Source organism: Onychomys torridus, chromosome 1 (assembly GCF_903995425.1).
Source record: "Onychomys torridus chromosome 1, mOncTor1.1, whole genome shotgun sequence".
Taxonomy (NCBI): Eukaryota; Metazoa; Chordata; class Mammalia; order Rodentia; family Cricetidae; genus Onychomys; species Onychomys torridus.
Genome location: NC_050443.1, coordinates 60486436 through 60503151, shown reverse-complemented (window position 1 = coordinate 60503151; position 16716 = coordinate 60486436). Strand labels below are relative to the sequence as shown.

The window sequence follows — 16716 nt, the reverse complement described above, 5'->3', positions numbered from 1 at the left end:
GTGCCTGGTTGAAGAAGAGGCGTGGCTCCAACACGGTCCCCTTCTAGCCGGGGACACCAGTCGCTTAGAGGCTGGAGATTGGAGCTCATTGGCTCAGCAGATGTGAATGGCAGCGCCTGGGCCAATCAGTGACGGCACTAATACTACCTCTTCCGGCCTGGGCAAGAGTCTGAGCTTGCGCTGGTGAATCACCTCCCGCCTTTCTCGGAGGGAACGGCGGGTGTCAGGGCTTGGTCCTCGCCTGCCGTTTCCCTCCGGTCTTCATGAATATTCCTTCAGTGGTTCCAACCGCGTCCGCTGGCGTCGGCGCCCACTCCCGGGAGCGGCCCGCACTGAGTCGGCGGAGGACTCGGGGCAGACAGGTAAACCCTGCGCTTGTGAGCACGTCAGGGCGCCCGCCCCCTGAGCGGTGACGTCACCGCTCGCGCCTGCGATTGGCTCCGACAAGGCCGCTCTATCCAATGGCTGCCTGGCCTGGCGTGCGGGCCTTTAAACACGTTCTGCCCTGCCGGTCCATCCCGGAGCCCAGCATTACGAAGCGCTGGCCAGTTTCCTTCGAGGTTTCCCGCCGAAAGGGCTTTCTACTGGCTTGAGGGTACAGGGACATGGGTAAGGTCAAAGGTTTTCTTGTTTGGGGATGCAGGGGCTGTGGTCTCAGATCTGATTTAAGTTGAGAGTGGCTGTAAAGCTCTGGTCCAGTCGAATGAATTGACGTTGCTGTCGTAACCATGCGACCGTCTGCCTCCCCAGTTCCGCGTGAGTTCCCGGGGCCCACAGCCACTTCATTAAGCCAAAGGAAAGGCGCGATAAAGGTTTGTTGAAAGAGTAAAAGACTGAGTAAGGGCCAGTGGAAATTGTCCAGATGCCTCTGAATTTTCGTCACTAAATACTGTTGTATTTAATAAGCTTGCCACTTAAATTTTGATTTGCAGTTATCACAAACAGTTCTGCAAAGTACATATAAGCAACGCTGTTCCCACCCACCCCCTTTTTTTCCCCAGGCTGGTCTTGAACTCACAGAGATTCTCTTGCCTCTGCATCCCAAGTGCTGGGATTAAAGGCGTGCACCACTACTGCCCGGCTTCCCACCCGATTTGTAAAACCAGTGCAATAGGATCCAGCTTAACAGGCGTGCACACGCAGGTTCCAGGACTGTGGGTGATGCTCTCTTTCCACTGCCTGTTGGTTAGAGGCTTATAAATCCACGGGACTTGGCTCAGCTCCACCCCTGCTGTGTGACTGAGAATCTACAGTAAAATGGAGCCTATTTGATTCAAGACTGTGGATAAAGTTCCCGAGGCTGGGAAGTTGGAACACAGGGGCTTGGATCCTAGTCTTGCATCTAATCTCCCACTTAACTATCTCTCAAATCCTTTGTGGTGTTAGAAATAAGTTCTGGGACACAAAGAGACCACTTCAACTGAAGTTTCTGGACAAAGCAGGCTTTCCAGGCAGGTCAAGAGAGTGTGCTGGGAAGAGCGGAACAGAGAGTCAAGAAATATACTTGGTTTTCTTCTAACCCAGGTGGACGTCTTTTCCACCTTGGCTGGGGTCTGACCTACAATATTTTTCATTGGCTAGACTCTTTGTTGTTTTGAAACAAGGTCTGTTATGTAGCCCTGGCTGGCCTGGAACTCACTCTGTAGACCTGCCTGGCCTGGAATTCAGCTCACAGAGACCCACCTGCCTCTGCCTCCCAAATGCTGAGATCAAAGGTGTGCACCACTACACCCTAGTTTTACAAGAATTGGCCCACAGGGAATTAAGGAAGTAGGAGAAAAGGGTTACTGATCCCAGACCATTGAATTCTTGGAATGCAGCCATGGGACTTTCAGTAAACAAAGGGTTTACTGGAGGTGGAGGGTGGGCATAGTAAAAAAAAGGTTGCCAAAAAGTCTTACAAGTACAGGGAGATAAAAAGTTCTGAATTCCAGGCCAGGTGATGAGGTAGTAGCACACTCCTTTAATCTCAGCAGAGGTGGGCAGATCTCTGAGTTTGAAGCCAACCTGTTCTACGTACTGAGTTCTAGGACAGCTAGGGCTTGCCTAGTGAAACCCTGTCTCAAATCAAGGGTGGGGAGCTCAGTGGTTAAGAGCACTGTTGTTCTTGCAGACCTGGGTTCAATTCCTAGCACTCACATGATGGCTCACAACCATCCTAACTCCACTACCAGGAGATTTGATGCCCTCTTCTGCCCCTTAGGAACACCACGTATAAACATGGTACACATCTGTTCAAGAAAAATACCCATACACATAAAATAAAAATAATAAATCTTAGTTAGGTGTTGCTGGCACACACCTTTAATCCCAGAACTTGGAGGCAGAGGCAAGCGATCTCTGTGAGTTCGAAGCCAGCCTGGTCTAGAGTGAGTTCCAGGACAGTCAGGGCTACACAATGAAACCCTGTCACAAACAAAAATCCTAAGAATTCCTTGCCCTGGATATCAATTTTATAGTGTTTGATAGAAAAGACTAATACTAAATATTTCTTACAGTGGCACACTGGATTTGAGCCAAAAGTGGGACAGCTCCAGACAGTTAACAGTCACACATTTGATGGGACCTTTGGCCAAAGCTCTGCTTGGGGAATAGTAGTGGGATGGACACCAATGGCCTCTGTGCTTGGGACAGAATCCAGATGGTATCCGGTCACTATTTTACAGATACTGCAGCTGCAGCACCCCATGGGAAGCCAGACTAGCCTGCATTCCTGAGGCGTCCTGTTTGCAAGCATCTCCTGGGGTTGCAGCCATAACCTTCCATCCCACAGAGGGCTCAGCGTGAATATGGCCAAGGAACGGCATGGGACCTGGTTTGGCTTTGGTTTCTGCGGCTTTGGGCAAGTGCTGGGCTCTGGGAATGGGCGCCATTCGGTGCACAGTCCTGAACCACTTTGTGCCGGTGATGCCATTTGCCGAGTGAGTCCAAGCTGGAGCTACACCGCCCTGGTGACCCGTGAGTACCCTCACAACCCCAACTCCGGGCCTGTCCCCTGTACACTTGCCCAACCATTCTTAACATGCCCACCCAGAAATATCCTACACCCTTTGTCTAGCAACATCACTGCACCCTTCCCCAGGTCCTTGGCATGTGTCCCAGCCCACTCTCTACTCATGCAGGTGGAGGCCGGGTGGAGCTGTCAGGTTCCGTGAGCAGCTCAGCAAGTGGCTGTAGGGACGCTTGGGCTTCAGAGGGACTCCTGGTGGTGCTGCGTGACAAGGGCGGGTCCGGCACAGAGCTGCAGGCCTGGACTCCAGGCTCGGCACTGCAGGGGGAGCCCCTCTGGGTCCAGAACCTGGTTTCTGGTGCAGAGGACCAAGGCGGAGATGAACCCAGCAGTGAGGCTAGGGCGGGCACCCTGCCACTGCTGCCCGGTGCCCATGCCTATGTGAACCGGCAGCCACCCTTCTGCCAGCCTCTGGCCCCAGAGCTACGGGTGCGCCAGCTGGAGCTGGGTGCCGAGCATGCGCTGTTGCTGTGTGGATCTGGCCATGTGTTCTCCTGGGGTGGAGGCAGGTGAGGACTGGCTGCGCGTGATTAGGTGACACTTGAGGTGGCCTCTTGAATGTACCTGTAGCTGATTGGGACTCCCTTGACCAGGCATGGACAGTTGGGCCACGGCACGCTGGAGGCAGAGCTGGAGCCACGGCTGCTGGAAGCCCTACAAGGCTTGCGGATGGCTGAGGTGGCCGCAGGTGGCTGGCACTCTGTGTGTGTGAGTGGTGAGTGACCTGGGACTCCTCCAACAAGCTGGCGATCTTGGCCACTCCTTCCTCTTGTTCTGGGTTTTGTTTTGTTTGTGGGTAGTCCAGCGAAGGCCTCATTCCGAGCTCAGCCCAGCCCAATTATTGCTGACTCTTCAGTATCTGCAGATTTAGCCCGTTGACTCCACCACCCTCTTATACCTTGACTGTTGTAGTTGTTAGCTTTCTGTTACTGGGCTCTCCACCACACCCATCCATCTGCTAGCTACCAAGGTTGCTTTCTAAAATACTCCAGAAGGGAAGCACACTTCTCCAGGGGAACTGCGAAGAGACAGCTTCGCCAGGAAGAATGGAGAGGGCTGCATATGCCCAGGTAGTCATGACAGTGTGATGCTATGTGGGTCCACTATGGTGGTACTGCCATTTCCTGGGCTTTGGGGGCGGAGAGAGTATAGATAACTTGCTGGTTTTTAAAAAGATGGGTGGAATGTCTGTGCAGGTGTCCAGAGAGGCCAGAAGAGGGCACTGGGTACCCTGGAGCTGGAGTTACAAGCAGCTGTCCACTGCCATGTGCGAGCTGGGAACTGAATCCAGATCCTCTGGAAGAGCAGCCAGTGCTCTTAACCACTGAGCCATCTTTACAGCTACTGATCTTTCTGACTGGGGCTTTCAGTAACCCCATGTTCTCATATAATAGGCCTTGGTGGCAGTGGGGTCCAACCTGGGCAGGAAGGCAGACGACAGAGGGCTGGACACTGCCTAAAGGGAAGTTTCATACCTAAGGGTTAGGAGCTTGAGACCTTGTGCTTGCCAAAGAGGTAAAATCACTCTTAGTGAATGTTGTGTTCAAAGTCTCATTTAAGGCCAGCCTGGCCTCAAACTGACTGACCTTCAACTCCATCTTCCTGCCTCTGCCTCCCAAGTAGTGTTAGTAAATTGTAGACATTATGTGTCTTGTTTGTTATCAACTTGACACAAGCTAGAGACATCTGGAAATAGGAACCTCGATTGACATTGGCCATTGGATTGGCCTATAGGTAAGTCTGTAGGGGCATTTTCTTGATTGATGATTGATATGGGAAATCCTAGCCCACCAGGGGCTGTGCCACCTCTGAACAGGTGGTCCTGGGTGCAGTAAGAAAGCAGAGGGAGCAAGCAGCATTCCTCCATGGCCTCTGCTTCAGTTCCTGCCTCCAGGGTCCAGCCCTGACTTCACTTTTTGTTTTGTTTTGTTTTTCAAGCCAGGGTTTCTCTGTGTAGCCCTGGCTGTCCTGGTACTATCTCTGTAGACCAGGCTGGCCTTGAACTCACAGAGATTTTTTTTTTTTTAAAGGATGAAAATAGAGTTGACACTGGGCAATGGTGGTGCACACCTTTAATCCCAGCATTCAGGAGGCAGAGCCAGGTGGATCTCTGTGAGTTCGAGGCCAGCCTAGGCTACAGAGTGAGATCCAGGACAGGCACCAAAATTACACAGAGAAGAAACCCTGTCTCGATAAACAAAACAAAAGTTGGGCTAGCAAGGGAGTTAAAGGATGACTAAACTGGGTGCTCACTCATAGTCCCAGCGATTGGAGAGGTTGAGACAAGAACTTAAGGCTAGGGCTGGAGAGATGGCTCAGAGGTTAAGAGCACTGGCTGTTCTTCCAGAGGTCCTGAATTCAATTCCCAGAACCACATGGTGGCTCACAACCATCTAGAATGAGATATGGTGCCCTCTTCTGGAGTGCAGACAGACATACATACAGGCAGAACATTGTATACATAATAAATAAATAAATCTTAAAAAAAAAAAAAAGAACTTAAGGCTGGAGTTAGACACCAACCTAGGTAACATAGTGAGATTCATCTCTGAAAGGAAGGGGAAGTGGGAAGAAAAGCTGTGTAGGTAGAATTTTCTGTCCCACCAGCCAACTCCAAAATGACTACATGAGGCTTATTAATTATAAATGCTCAGCTGATAGCTTAGGCTTGTTACTAACCACCTCTTTTTTTTGTTTGTTTTTGTTTTTGAGACAGGGTTTCTCTGTGTAGCTTTGCGCCTTTCCTGGAACTCACTTGGTAGACCAGGCTGGCCTCGAACTCACAGAGATCCGCCTGGCTCTGCCTCCCGAGTGCTGGGATTACAGGCATGCGCCACCACTGCCCGGCTGCTAACCACCTCTTACAACTTAAATTAACCCATATTTCTTATCTATGTTCTACCACATGGCTCACTACTTTTCAACATGGTATATTCATCTTGCTTCTCCTTACATCTCCTGGCGACTCTGCCCTCTTCATCCCTGAGCTCTCTGCCTGTCCACAAGTCCTGCCTAACCTCTTTCTGACTAGCTATTGGCCATGTAGCTCTTTATTAAACCAATGATAACAACACATCTCCACAGTATACAAAAAGACTCTTCCATAGCAAAGCTGAGCGTGGTGGTACATGCTTGTAGTCCAGCATCCAGGGAGAGGGTAGATTCTTTGAGGCCAGCCAGAGAGGTACATAGTAAGGCTGCTTGAAGAAGAAAAAAGGAGGGTTGTGTGTGTAACTAAGTGTTGTATGGGCAAGAAGACTGCTGGGACTTGGTAGCGGGCCATCTTTGCTTGGAGGAGTACTTGGGCAGGGTAGCTTTTACTTGTCCCTAGGAATTGGTAGTGAGGATGTTTAGAAGTTGTAGGTAGATGGAAGGGTTTCCCAGTCTGTTTCATGGATCCTCTCGGTCTCTTTCAGAAACTGGGGATATTTATATCTGGGGCTGGAATGAGTCGGGGCAGCTGGCCCTGCCCGTAAGGAGCCTGGCAGAGGACAAGACAGTGAGCAGGGAAGGTAAGGTCAATCTCTGGGACTCTTTACTGTGTGCTGAACCGTGAGCTGCAGGTGCTCAGGAGCATGACTCATCCTGGTAACTGTTGGATACCACTCATTGCTATGGGAAGCTGATGCTAGTTTTGGCACTCACAACCTGCAGGTCTGTTGAGTAAGGGTTGGGCACTGGCCCCGGACTAGAGAAGTGTTTAATAGAGCTACTGTAGGAAGATGCAGTGTGTGGATGGGGGCACTCCATGCCCCGAGTGCTAAACATTATACCATTCTAAAGCTGCAGAATTGAACGAAGATTGTCTCAAAGGAGAGGAAGCAGCTATGGCTGACGGTGGAGCCCCTGCCTCCTTCATAGCCATCCAGCCCTTCCCAGCTCTACTGGATCTTCCCATGGGCTCAGATGCCGTCAAGGCCAGCTGCGGATCCCGACACACAGCTGTGGTGACACGTGAGTGGGACAGGCTCGGGGTGGAGCAGTACTCCATCTCATTCTTTAGCTGGGGGCTGCAAAAAAACAAAACTTTGCCTTGCCCATCGTTCACTTTATTATGCAGGCTTGTCTCAGACTCCTGGGCTCAAGCTGTTCTCTCAGGCTTTAGAGTAGATGGCACTATAGATTCATGCCACTGCACTCTCTGTATGCTGGGGATTGGATCTAGGGCGTCTCGTGCTAAGCAAGCCAATTACTGAGCTTCATTTTTAACAAAATGCCCATATTATAGCATTTTTTGATATATAACTTTATGATCATCTCCCTCACTTTCATGCTGGGCATGGTGGCACACACTTGTAAATCCTAATCCTTGGGCTGAGGTAGGAAGATTGGGACTATATAGTAGGACTGTTTAAAACTATCCACCAACTTAAAAAAAAAAAAAAAAAAAAGGTTACTTGTGTATCTTTAACAGCTCTACAGCCACAGACCCAATAGGTTCTTCCTTCTAGAAGGAAACCTGCCCAGTCTAGTGTGACTGCATGCACCGAGGCCAGTCGTTGATATTTAGAAGTGAAGTGTTTTTACCTGGGCCCTTAACTACCCCAGTGCGCTAGCAGTTGCACGTATCAGATTACACATGTCGTCAATGGCTTGTGCAGACCAAGATGTTCTCGGCAGTAACAGAACAGCAGCGCAGCTCCTTACTGTCTCTTTGGTTGCAGGAACAGGAGAACTTTATACCTGGGGCTGGGGTAAGTAAAAAGATTTTGTGATTCTTCCAAGGGGAAGAAGAACCTGAGCTATAAAGCAGGGGACAAAAGCCACACAAACTAGTGGGGTGGAGCTTCAGCCTGATGAGCGGGAAGAGGACTGAAAAGCATGTCTCTCTTGGATGGGGACAGACAGAGGCGCCGAGGCCAGACAGCAGACATAGGAAGCAGGGAAGCCTAGGGGAGCCAGTCCTCAGCAGGTTGGTGGGTGTAGCCCTACACAGCAGTCTGGGCTGGCAGAGAAAGGGGCTCATTTTCTTTTAGGTAAGTATGGACAGCTTGGCCACAAGGACAGCAGCAGCTTGGACCGACCCTGCCGTGTGGAATACTTCGCAGAAAACCAACTCCAAGTAAGGGCCGTCACCTGTGGACCCTGGAATACCTATGTGTATGCAATGGAGAGAGAGGAAAGCTGATATGCCACTGATGGTCCCTGGATGAGGATGAGCTGTCATAGACACATGCAAACATTAGGTTTAGAGACAAGGTCACAGATCCCCCTGCCTTGAATTAAAGGTACATGACTTTAAAAAGATCTTCAAGTAGCCAGGCAGCAGTGGCGCATGCCTTTGATCTCAGCACTTGGAAGAGCCAAGTGGATTTCTGTGAGTTCAAGGCCAGCCTCATCTACAGAGCAAGATCCAGGACAGGTACCAAAACTACACAGAGAAACCCTGTCTCAAAAAGCCAAAAAATAAAAATAAAAAAATTCCCAAGATAAAGACAAATATTACGAAGCATGTATGGAAGAGTTGAATGTATATATAAATGTTTTTTTGCTGTGCCAGGGATTTAAAACAAAAAACAAAACCTCATAGAAGGTCTTATGTGCTAGACAAGCATCTGAGCTTTTTACTCTAATCCCAGAAGCTTTAATAGTTTTGCAAAATGAGAAAATACCAAAACATGAAAATATGTGAATAAAATGGTATTTTACCCAAATGAGAAACAAACACTCTTTAGTGTTTTTTAGTTAATCAATAGACCAAACAACCATTTATTTGGTGAAAAAACAACATGTAGTTTTGGAAAGGTAACTATATACACTTTATTTTAATATATTTAAAAGGAGAACATATATATTTGAGTAAACAGACAGCATGCTAACACAGACCAAGTTTGAAGAGTCATTTAATGTGTTGACAGAATTAGCACAGGCAGAGAATAAATAATAGTGCTTTGGGAAGAGTAGTGATCTTCTGGATGTGACTTCAGGAACACTTCCTGTTAGATGTGCAAAGCTGCTGACGTCCATGACAAAATGCCCCCCCCCCCCCCGCCCCAGCCTCTTCATGTGGTTGTCAACTCTAAGGAATAACAGAACTAGGCACAGTGAGCAGCAGCACAGGATGGAGACTGGAGGAACTCAACAGGTCAGACAAGCATGTGTGTTCACACACACACTTCATAAACAGATTGCACTACATAAACAACTCGTACTGTTACTCTTTGGCAGCAGGTCAAGCTGTCTCAAATGCTGGAACACAAGAAATCCTCATAGTGCGGAGCGAGGGGCACAGGCCTCTGGGTAAAATCAAAGCTACCATAGCTACAGCATTAATTGAATGTCCCTAAACAACAACAAAAATTGTTTGCTTTTTTTTTTTTGTTTTTTGTTTTTTTTTTTTTGCTAATTCCAAGTCTACAAGCCAGAATTGCTTGTCTCATACCCCAAGGCTGGGCACAATCATTTTCTCATTTTTCAATACAGTAATGTAATAAGACAGACCCTTGATCACTCTTTAAGTAGAATTATGGGGTAGAGAAAAAAAAGTAGGTACCCGATGTTAAATTTGTACTTGACAGTCATAACTAGACTTTAGGTGTCTCTGTGGACCTACTGCACCTATGAAGGCTTTTCATCTGTTGTATTCCATCTTAAGTTAGGTTCACACAGAACCTGCCCAAGGCTGTTTCAAACATACCTACACTGCAGAAAAACTATAGTCACCCCTGTGTAGTCAAGTCAGTCAGTCCAGTCTAGGCATAGGAAGCCACAGCTGGCTAACTGGTCAAGGATTCTCAGGACTGGATGTTGGTTGAATTGAGGATTCGAGAAGTAGCATCAGATCTGGAAGCCTTTGAAAGTTCTCGCTGTTGAAAGACAAACAACATCAGAGAGAACACTAGTGTATGCCCCTTCACTCAAATGTGTTAAGGTTAGCACAAACAAAGCCCCCAGGGCAGTGTTCCTCAAGAGCTCCTAGCACAGCTGTGCTTGGAACAGACTGAGAAACTCTGAGCACCATTCTGTTAGTCATGGCCCAGCACACGTGCACATAGGCCCCGCTCTTAGCCTCAACCAGTCCAATCTTAGAACTTGAAGAGAAACCCTTATTTCAGTTACTTGTGTAGTTTTTAGCCAAGCAAGAAACAATTGTTTTTTGTTTTTTTCCTCTCCCTGTTGGGGATAGAAAGAACCCCAGGGCCTTGCACATGCTAAGCTTTGGTTTCTTGATCCCTTTGTAAAAGGAGGGCCAGACCATTTATCTACCAATCCCGGGGGCTGAGGGCTTTGTAACCTGCTGGTGATTTGATCTCATGCTGGAGTACATGGTGGAGAAGCAAAGGACAGAACACGAGATAACGGAATGGTCACCGAGGAAAACGGGTTAGTCAGCTCAGCTGAGTGAGTGGTTTTGGTGCTGCCCCATGGAGTCTATCAACCATAGCTGCTGATGCAGAAGAAACCCTCCAGGCTTAGCTAGAGGTGGATGAATGTGAAGGTACATTTGAGCCTCAAAATGGGCTTTGGCTGAGCAAGCAAAAAAAGGAAAGCTGGATCTGTTGTTCAGCAATCAGCCAAGAGTTCCATATACCCATTTCTCCTGATAGAAATACCACCACCCAGGTCACTGGGAAGAAGGGCCAGAACATGAAGAGTTTCAACATTCCAAAGTGGCCCTGCTCATTTTAGGTCTCATTCCCCTTCCCTGTGGCACTAAGGAGGCAGTCCCAGCTTTAAGACTGATTTATTATGTGCACAGAAGAGGGCGCCAGATCTCATTACAGATGGTTGTGAGCCACCATGTGGGTGCTGGGAATTGAACTCAGGACCTCTGGAAGAGCAGTTGGTGCTCTTAACCTCTGAGTCATCTCTCCAGCCCAGTCCCAGCTTTAATTTGGTGTCCCCCAAAGGGTTGAGGGGCAGCCTTCACCTCTCATTGGTGAGATACTGAGGGAAGAGAAAACAGATGGTTAAGGGAAAGGCATTGTAGCAGTTAGCAGGATGACAGAAGGTAAAGACCGTTGTAGTGAGAAGGGCATTTCAGTCTTGACACACATTAGCAGCTCACTGGTAGAAGTAGAGGTGAGGAAGTGAGCAGAGGCCAGCCTACGTAGACAGACAGGGACGACTCAGCCCTGTGGGTTAGTAAGGTATATACTCCAGGAAATAACCAGCACACAGGCCAAGAGCCTCAGTCTAAGCAGCACACAGCTGGGGTTCCCATCCCCATTTGGGGGGCTTTACTCTTTCTAGCACATTCTAGACCTTTGATATCACAAGTGGGGTGGGGCCAGGCATTCTTTTTAAATTGGTTTTTGTAAACAGGTACATCATATATACATACATATATATGTATGTAGATAATTATAGGTGGGGCTGAGAATCCAATTCAAGTCTGAACATGTTTTCTTTCTTGTTAGCCAGCATGTCAGTCTACTGGACATAGAAACCAGATACTTATTTCTGAAGCCTGTAATAGGAATTCTTGCCTTTTTTTTTGGGGGGGGGGCTTACTGTTGGTTTGGTTTGGTTTTTATTTAAGGTTCTATGTTGATACAGCTGAGATTATGGGTTAGTGTAGTACTGTGCCCAGATGGGAATGAAGCCAGCAGACGACAGATCAGTTTGGAAAGGGGACGTGGGACATGCAGGGGTTGCCATACAGACCTGAAGCCCAACAGCGGAGCTGTCAGAGAGGGACGGGTCCTTCTAAGAACAAAGAATTAAGACAATTACCAAGAACTCCACCAAGAGAGCACCAGGGCAGTCATTAGCAGGTTACCTCCTGCAGCCAGGGAATGAATGGTACAGCTTACGCACAAGATCCAGGTCAAATGTCTAGTTGCTGACATCAACTTCCTGTCTACCCCCTTAAGCCACCCACACCCTACCATGATCAAGGCAGGAAAGGGATTCTCAGCCTTCAGGCTACTGTCCTGACTGAATATCCTGGATGCCCTTGGGAAGATACCCGCTCTGCCAACTGTGTGCTCCCCAGAGACTGGTAGATATCAGAAAAGGCGAATTACCGAAAACTCAGAATAGGTGCTGGCAACAGACTTAATGCTGCAGTTGTGCTGGAGGGGGGTCGAGCCAGAGTACCCACCGCTCAGGATGCTGCCATTGAGCTCCATGTTCTCCTTGTTGGCCCTGAGCCGGGCAGCTCTAGGTGTTTTCTTTCCAGAACACATAGAAGTGACTACTGACTGCAGAGAAGAAAGATAGCCATGTTATGATAAATAACATTCTAGGGTGATAGACCCTAGAACGATGTACTCACACAAAACCCGATGCTGCATTTTTTTATATTACTCATCCCTATAATCCTACATTTCTGGCTTTAAAATGGTGTAGTTAAGTCAGGTGTGGTGGTGTACACCTTAATCCCAACAGAAGCAGGTGGATCTCTGAGATCCTGGTCTACCTAGTGAGTTCCAGGACAGCCAGAGCTACATGAAGAGACCCTGTCTCAAAACACAACATGCAGTTTTAGCTTTTGAAAACTGCTGGCCACCAAAGCCATGGCCTGTTGAACACAAGCTGTGTTTGACTACTGACCGGTTAACCCCCTAGCTCCCAGTGTGAATTAGACTTCTTAGCAAAGTTCCTACTTCTCAGTGGGTCTAGTTATCCAGAAACCACCTAACAGCCCACCCAATCCTTCCCATGCTGTCAGTAGGGCTGATGACTGTCCCTCATCTTTGACCATTATCTAATGCCCAGCTCTTAAACAGTGGGTCATGACCCACATGAGGTCACATAACTGAATGTGGAGTCATGAAAAATTCTGTAATCAAATGTTTTGAATGCGTGTGACCCAAGGCTGATTCAGAATCAATGTCTCATGAACCTGAGGTGTTTCCAGCATCAGATACTTGTGTAGTGTCCCACTTCACTGCAGCCCTTGTTCTGAACACAACACACGCAGGGAATTGGCATGTCATACCACACTATGCCAACAAATGCTGTCTGAACAGTGCTGTTCAAGACCACTTACAGCATAAACTGCAGCAGGATCTTTACATAGAGCTCTGCTGTTACAGGAACATGATGGTTTAATTATAGAAAACAAACTTTTAATATTTTCCTATCATAATTCCTTCACTCAAGTATCAAATGAATATGTCCTTAGAGTGTATTGTTAGAATTTTTTATTTTAACTGCCGAGATGCTGACTTGAATTTCATTTTTTAAAAAAATCATTACTGAACTTTAGCTTGGAATTAGGGCAGAATTTCCAACAAGTGGAAGTTCCCTAAACTTACTTCTGTAATCTTGTACTGTCTATTTCTAATTATAGTCAACGTTAATGATTGTAAATCAAGCTATTGCCAGGCGGTGATGGCGCACACCTTTAGTCCTAGCACTCTGGAGGCAGAGGCAGGCAAATCTCTGAATTCAAGGCCAACCTGGTCTATAGAGTGAGTTCTAGGACAGCCAGAGAAGCCCTGTCTAAAGAAAACAAAAGCCCTGGTCTAATGACTCTGGCCTGACTCTCAGAATCATAATGATCACCAAACTGTGATCTTAAGACTAGGCCGAGGAGGACCCTCCTCTAGGAAAACACATAGCAACAGGGATATGCTTGTACAGAATATACTAACCTTGCTACCAGAAGGAGGTAGTCGGGATACAGGTGAACGGTACATCGTTCCACCAAAGACAGGCCGAATGCTGCTATTGGGTGTAGCACTGGACATGGTGGTGGTGTTCATCTAAAAACAGATACTTTATTGATGGGAGGTTAACAACACCAGCCTTTCCAACAACTCAGCTCTACCCTGTAGGAAAGTGAGCATCAAGTGTCCAGGAAGGAGCTTCCACAGTAATGTTGGCTGTGCATAATACTGCACAGCTTTAAGGAACTTGAAGAAATGTTTCAAAACCTATTTAGACCTACCAGATGGAACTACAAACTTTATATATAATATATAACTATTTATGGCACAAGACATGTACCATCTGACCCAAACATTTTACCCAAGAGAAATGAAAGCATATATCCATATGAAGACTTATACATGTTTATGGCAGTTTTATCTGTTAACAGCCCAAGCTAGAAATAAATATCCCTTGACAGGTGACTGGACAAGCAGATTATTATATATGCACAAAATAGAATACTGCCCAAATAAAAAGGAATCACTTATTAATATATACAACATAGATGAACGAAATGATAAATGAAAGAAACCTTGCAACATATACTGACTGCATGATTCTATTTGTATAAGATGTTAGAAAATGCAACATTGTGACAGAGTAAACTCCTGACTGTATTCTCTTCCTCCATCCTCAGATCCTAGCAAAGGGGCACCAGGAACCTTTGGGGCCATGGATGTGTGTTTTATCTTCACTATAGTGACAGCTCCATAGTGTATGTTTGTCAAAACATGTTAAAGTGCACATTTTATGTACTGCATGCTTATTATACTAAATAAAGCTGCAAATTTTTTTAATGGTAAAGATTGAGCCGAGGGCCTTGCATATATGCTCTACTTACTTTTTAAAAATGCTTAGCATGCTGGGTGTAGTGGCTCAAACCTGTAATTCCACCCAGCATTCCAAGAGGCATTTATTAAAAGCATGGAAGGTATCTTTAATCTAGTACTGTGACTACCTGTTAAAATTACAGGATGATGAACTTTTTAAAAAATATTCTGAGACAGGGTTCTTGTGTAGCCCTGGCTACCCTACAACTCACTCTGTAGACCAGGCTGGCCTCCACTCAGAGATTTGCCTGCCTCTGCCTCCAGAATGCTGAGATTAAAGGTGTGTGCCATTACTGCCTAGCTTTGGATGATGACTGAAAACTGGCAGTTATCAGCCACCAGGGGTTTATTCATCCAAAGTCTTAATACCTGGCACACAACTGGCCACTCTTTGTCACTATAAGCTGCTACTCTAAATGTTTCCCATACCCTCTCAAATAGACCAGCCTAGAAATAAACGCTTTTACCTTCTTAGCAGGACAAAGCAGGATAAAAAGCAAAGCACTCTAGCTTCCCTACACCCTCTTGAACAGCAATAGCTAGAAGATAGATTTACCTTGCGTACTTTGCCAGGCTTGCTGGGAGTCACTCCTGGTCTCTTGCTAGGTGTCCGGGGAGCACTACCATACAGCATCTCTGTCTCTGTCTGTTTCTTGTTCTTTAGTTGCTGAGTGAAACAATGATATGCCCATGAGAAAGCAGAACCAGAAACCCCAATAAAAATCTGCAGGCTGCAGTAGGAGGAGCTGCTGCAATCCACCTCCTCTTCAATAAACCCTGACCCCTGGAAGAGTGCGTGCAGGACCACTAATTGCTGTCATCTTCTCCTAATTTGTGTGCACAACTTACTCTTTCCTGTTTGACTCGTTCTTTCTCCAACCGATGTAATTCCCACTGTTCTGTAATGTACTCCGTGAATTTCTGCCCGTTCACCACAAATGCCATTGATTGCTCTTGTTCCCACTTGTCAATCCGGGCTTTCAGCTCCTCTTCCAGCTGGCCCGGAAACAAGGACATGTTATTTACTTCAAATCTTTACTCAAGTGAAGTAATTATCCTAAAGAAAGACTCTTTCCCAGTGTCATTAACCTTCTGACAGCTGAACCCCCATGAATATAGGTTGGAATAAATGGAAAGCAAAGACTAGAGTCCATTTAGATAGACACCAAAAAGGAAAAAAAGCAAGGACCCAGTCTGAAAATATTGGTCTTGATGCCTAAAGTTAGAAGCAGCACTGGGAATATCAACATTATCTAGACAGGGTGTATTATGAACAAGACTATGGAAGTACACACACTATCAGGGTTTCACTGTGGAGTTAGCCTCTTAACTAGCAGTAAAGGAGGGTAAGTTGAACTTATCTCAGTCCCCTCCTCTCTACACATGGAAATAATATTAACCTATAGGGATACTGGACAATGATATGAATAAATGAAACACCATTGAACAGTATCTGGCAAAAGTCAAAGCTATTTAGTTCCATTACTAAACAAGACAATAAGGTGCACAGCACTTTGTAAAGTTTGCCTTATGCTGTAGACACAATTGTTACTTACTGTGAATAATACACCCTAGTACCTACACCTCACTGTTATTATCTGGAGCATCTTTAAGAAGGTAAATGGGTTCAAATAAGGTCATCAGGGTAGGACCTAATCCAATAGGACAGAGACCCAGAGGAAAGACCATGTGAAGACACAGGAGCAAAGGATGGCCATCTATAGTCTAGTACAGATGTCAGGAGAGATCCAACCCTATCTTTCAAAGACACCTTGAGCTCATACTTCTACCATGCAGAAGTATAAACATACATTTCTGTTTTAAGCCAACTAGTCTCTGGTATTTAGTTGTGGCAGCCTTAGACAGCTCAGACTCTGATGCTCAGTTGCTACACTAAATAAAGGCCCACCACACACTGACTGTCCTCCTAGGTTGGAAGGGAAGAGCACGGCCTCACAGCCAGAATTACCTTAGGGAGTGCTTTCTGGAGCCTCGCCCGCTCCTTTTCTTCTTTGAGAAGATTTCCCCCTCGGTTTGTAAACCGACTTGGGTCGGAAGCTTTTCTCTGTGAACAATACATCAGAGTCAAACCTAGAGGCTGGGGAGGCAACCCAGCAGAGTGGAGGACTAGGGTCCAGAACCCCAGCACCTATGGGGAAAATCAACATGTGGTAGTGCATGCCTCTAATCCCAGTGCTCAGGGCTGTTGGACAGAAGGATCCTCTCTAATCTAATTGATGAGCTCCAAGTTCAGTGAGATCTTATCTCAAGAAA

General features: G+C 46.7%; 2 protein-coding genes across 9 annotated transcripts in view; one reads left to right on the top strand and one right to left on the bottom strand.

Annotated features, from left to right (window-relative positions):
• Positions 1-163: 163 nt before the first annotated feature.
• Rccd1 (RCC1 domain containing 1) lies at positions 164-16716 on the top strand. 6 transcript variants are annotated; one of them, XM_036185610.1, is made up of 9 exons: positions 164-362; positions 2667-2958; positions 3123-3519; positions 3604-3725; positions 6427-6522; positions 6794-6964; positions 7675-7704; positions 7987-8072; positions 15107-16716. In XM_036185610.1, exons 2-9 carry the CDS (start codon positions 2790-2792, stop codon positions 15134-15136), a joined length of 1101 nt encoding a protein of 366 aa, XP_036041503.1. In that variant the 5' UTR covers positions 164-362; positions 2667-2789; the 3' UTR covers positions 15137-16716. The 6 variants fall into 6 exon arrangements, with proteins under 6 accessions (XP_036041503.1, XP_036041497.1, XP_036041481.1 ...); XM_036185604.1 differs by lacking the exon at positions 15107-16716 and adding an exon at positions 14250-14416; XM_036185588.1 differs by lacking the exon at positions 15107-16716 and having other exon boundaries at positions 2774-2958; positions 7987-8316.
• Positions 8724-16716, bottom strand: part of Prc1 (protein regulator of cytokinesis 1) — a 24568-nt gene continuing 16575 nt past the window's right edge. The window contains exons 9-15 of one of the 3 annotated variants that reach the window (XM_036185559.1): positions 16412-16507; positions 15292-15438; positions 14999-15109; positions 13555-13665; positions 11980-12156; positions 11618-11659; positions 8724-9816 (exon numbers count right to left, since the gene is read on the bottom strand). In XM_036185559.1, the coding sequence (XP_036041452.1) occupies positions 9745-9816; positions 11618-11659; positions 11980-12156; positions 13555-13665; positions 14999-15109; positions 15292-15438; positions 16412-16507 (756 nt within the window). In that variant the 3' untranslated portion in view covers positions 8724-9744. The remainder of the gene's footprint in view (positions 9817-11617; positions 11660-11979; positions 12157-13554; positions 13666-14998; positions 15110-15291; positions 15439-16411; positions 16508-16716) is intronic. The other 2 variants (XM_036185541.1, XM_036185550.1) reach the window with 2 other exon arrangements.

Excerpts from the sequence above, each read along its gene's own strand:
- Rccd1 (XM_036185588.1), top strand. The coding sequence starts at position 2,790 with ATGGCCAAGGAACGGCATGGGACCTGGTTTGGCTTTGGTTTCTGCGGC. Across the intron at positions 3,520-3,603 it reads TTCTCCTGGGGTGGAGGCAG|GCATGGACAGTTGGGCCACG; the intron begins GTGAGGACTGGC and ends TCCCTTGACCAG. Across the intron at positions 3,726-6,426 it reads GCACTCTGTGTGTGTGAGTG|AAACTGGGGATATTTATATC; the intron begins GTGAGTGACCTG and ends GGTCTCTTTCAG.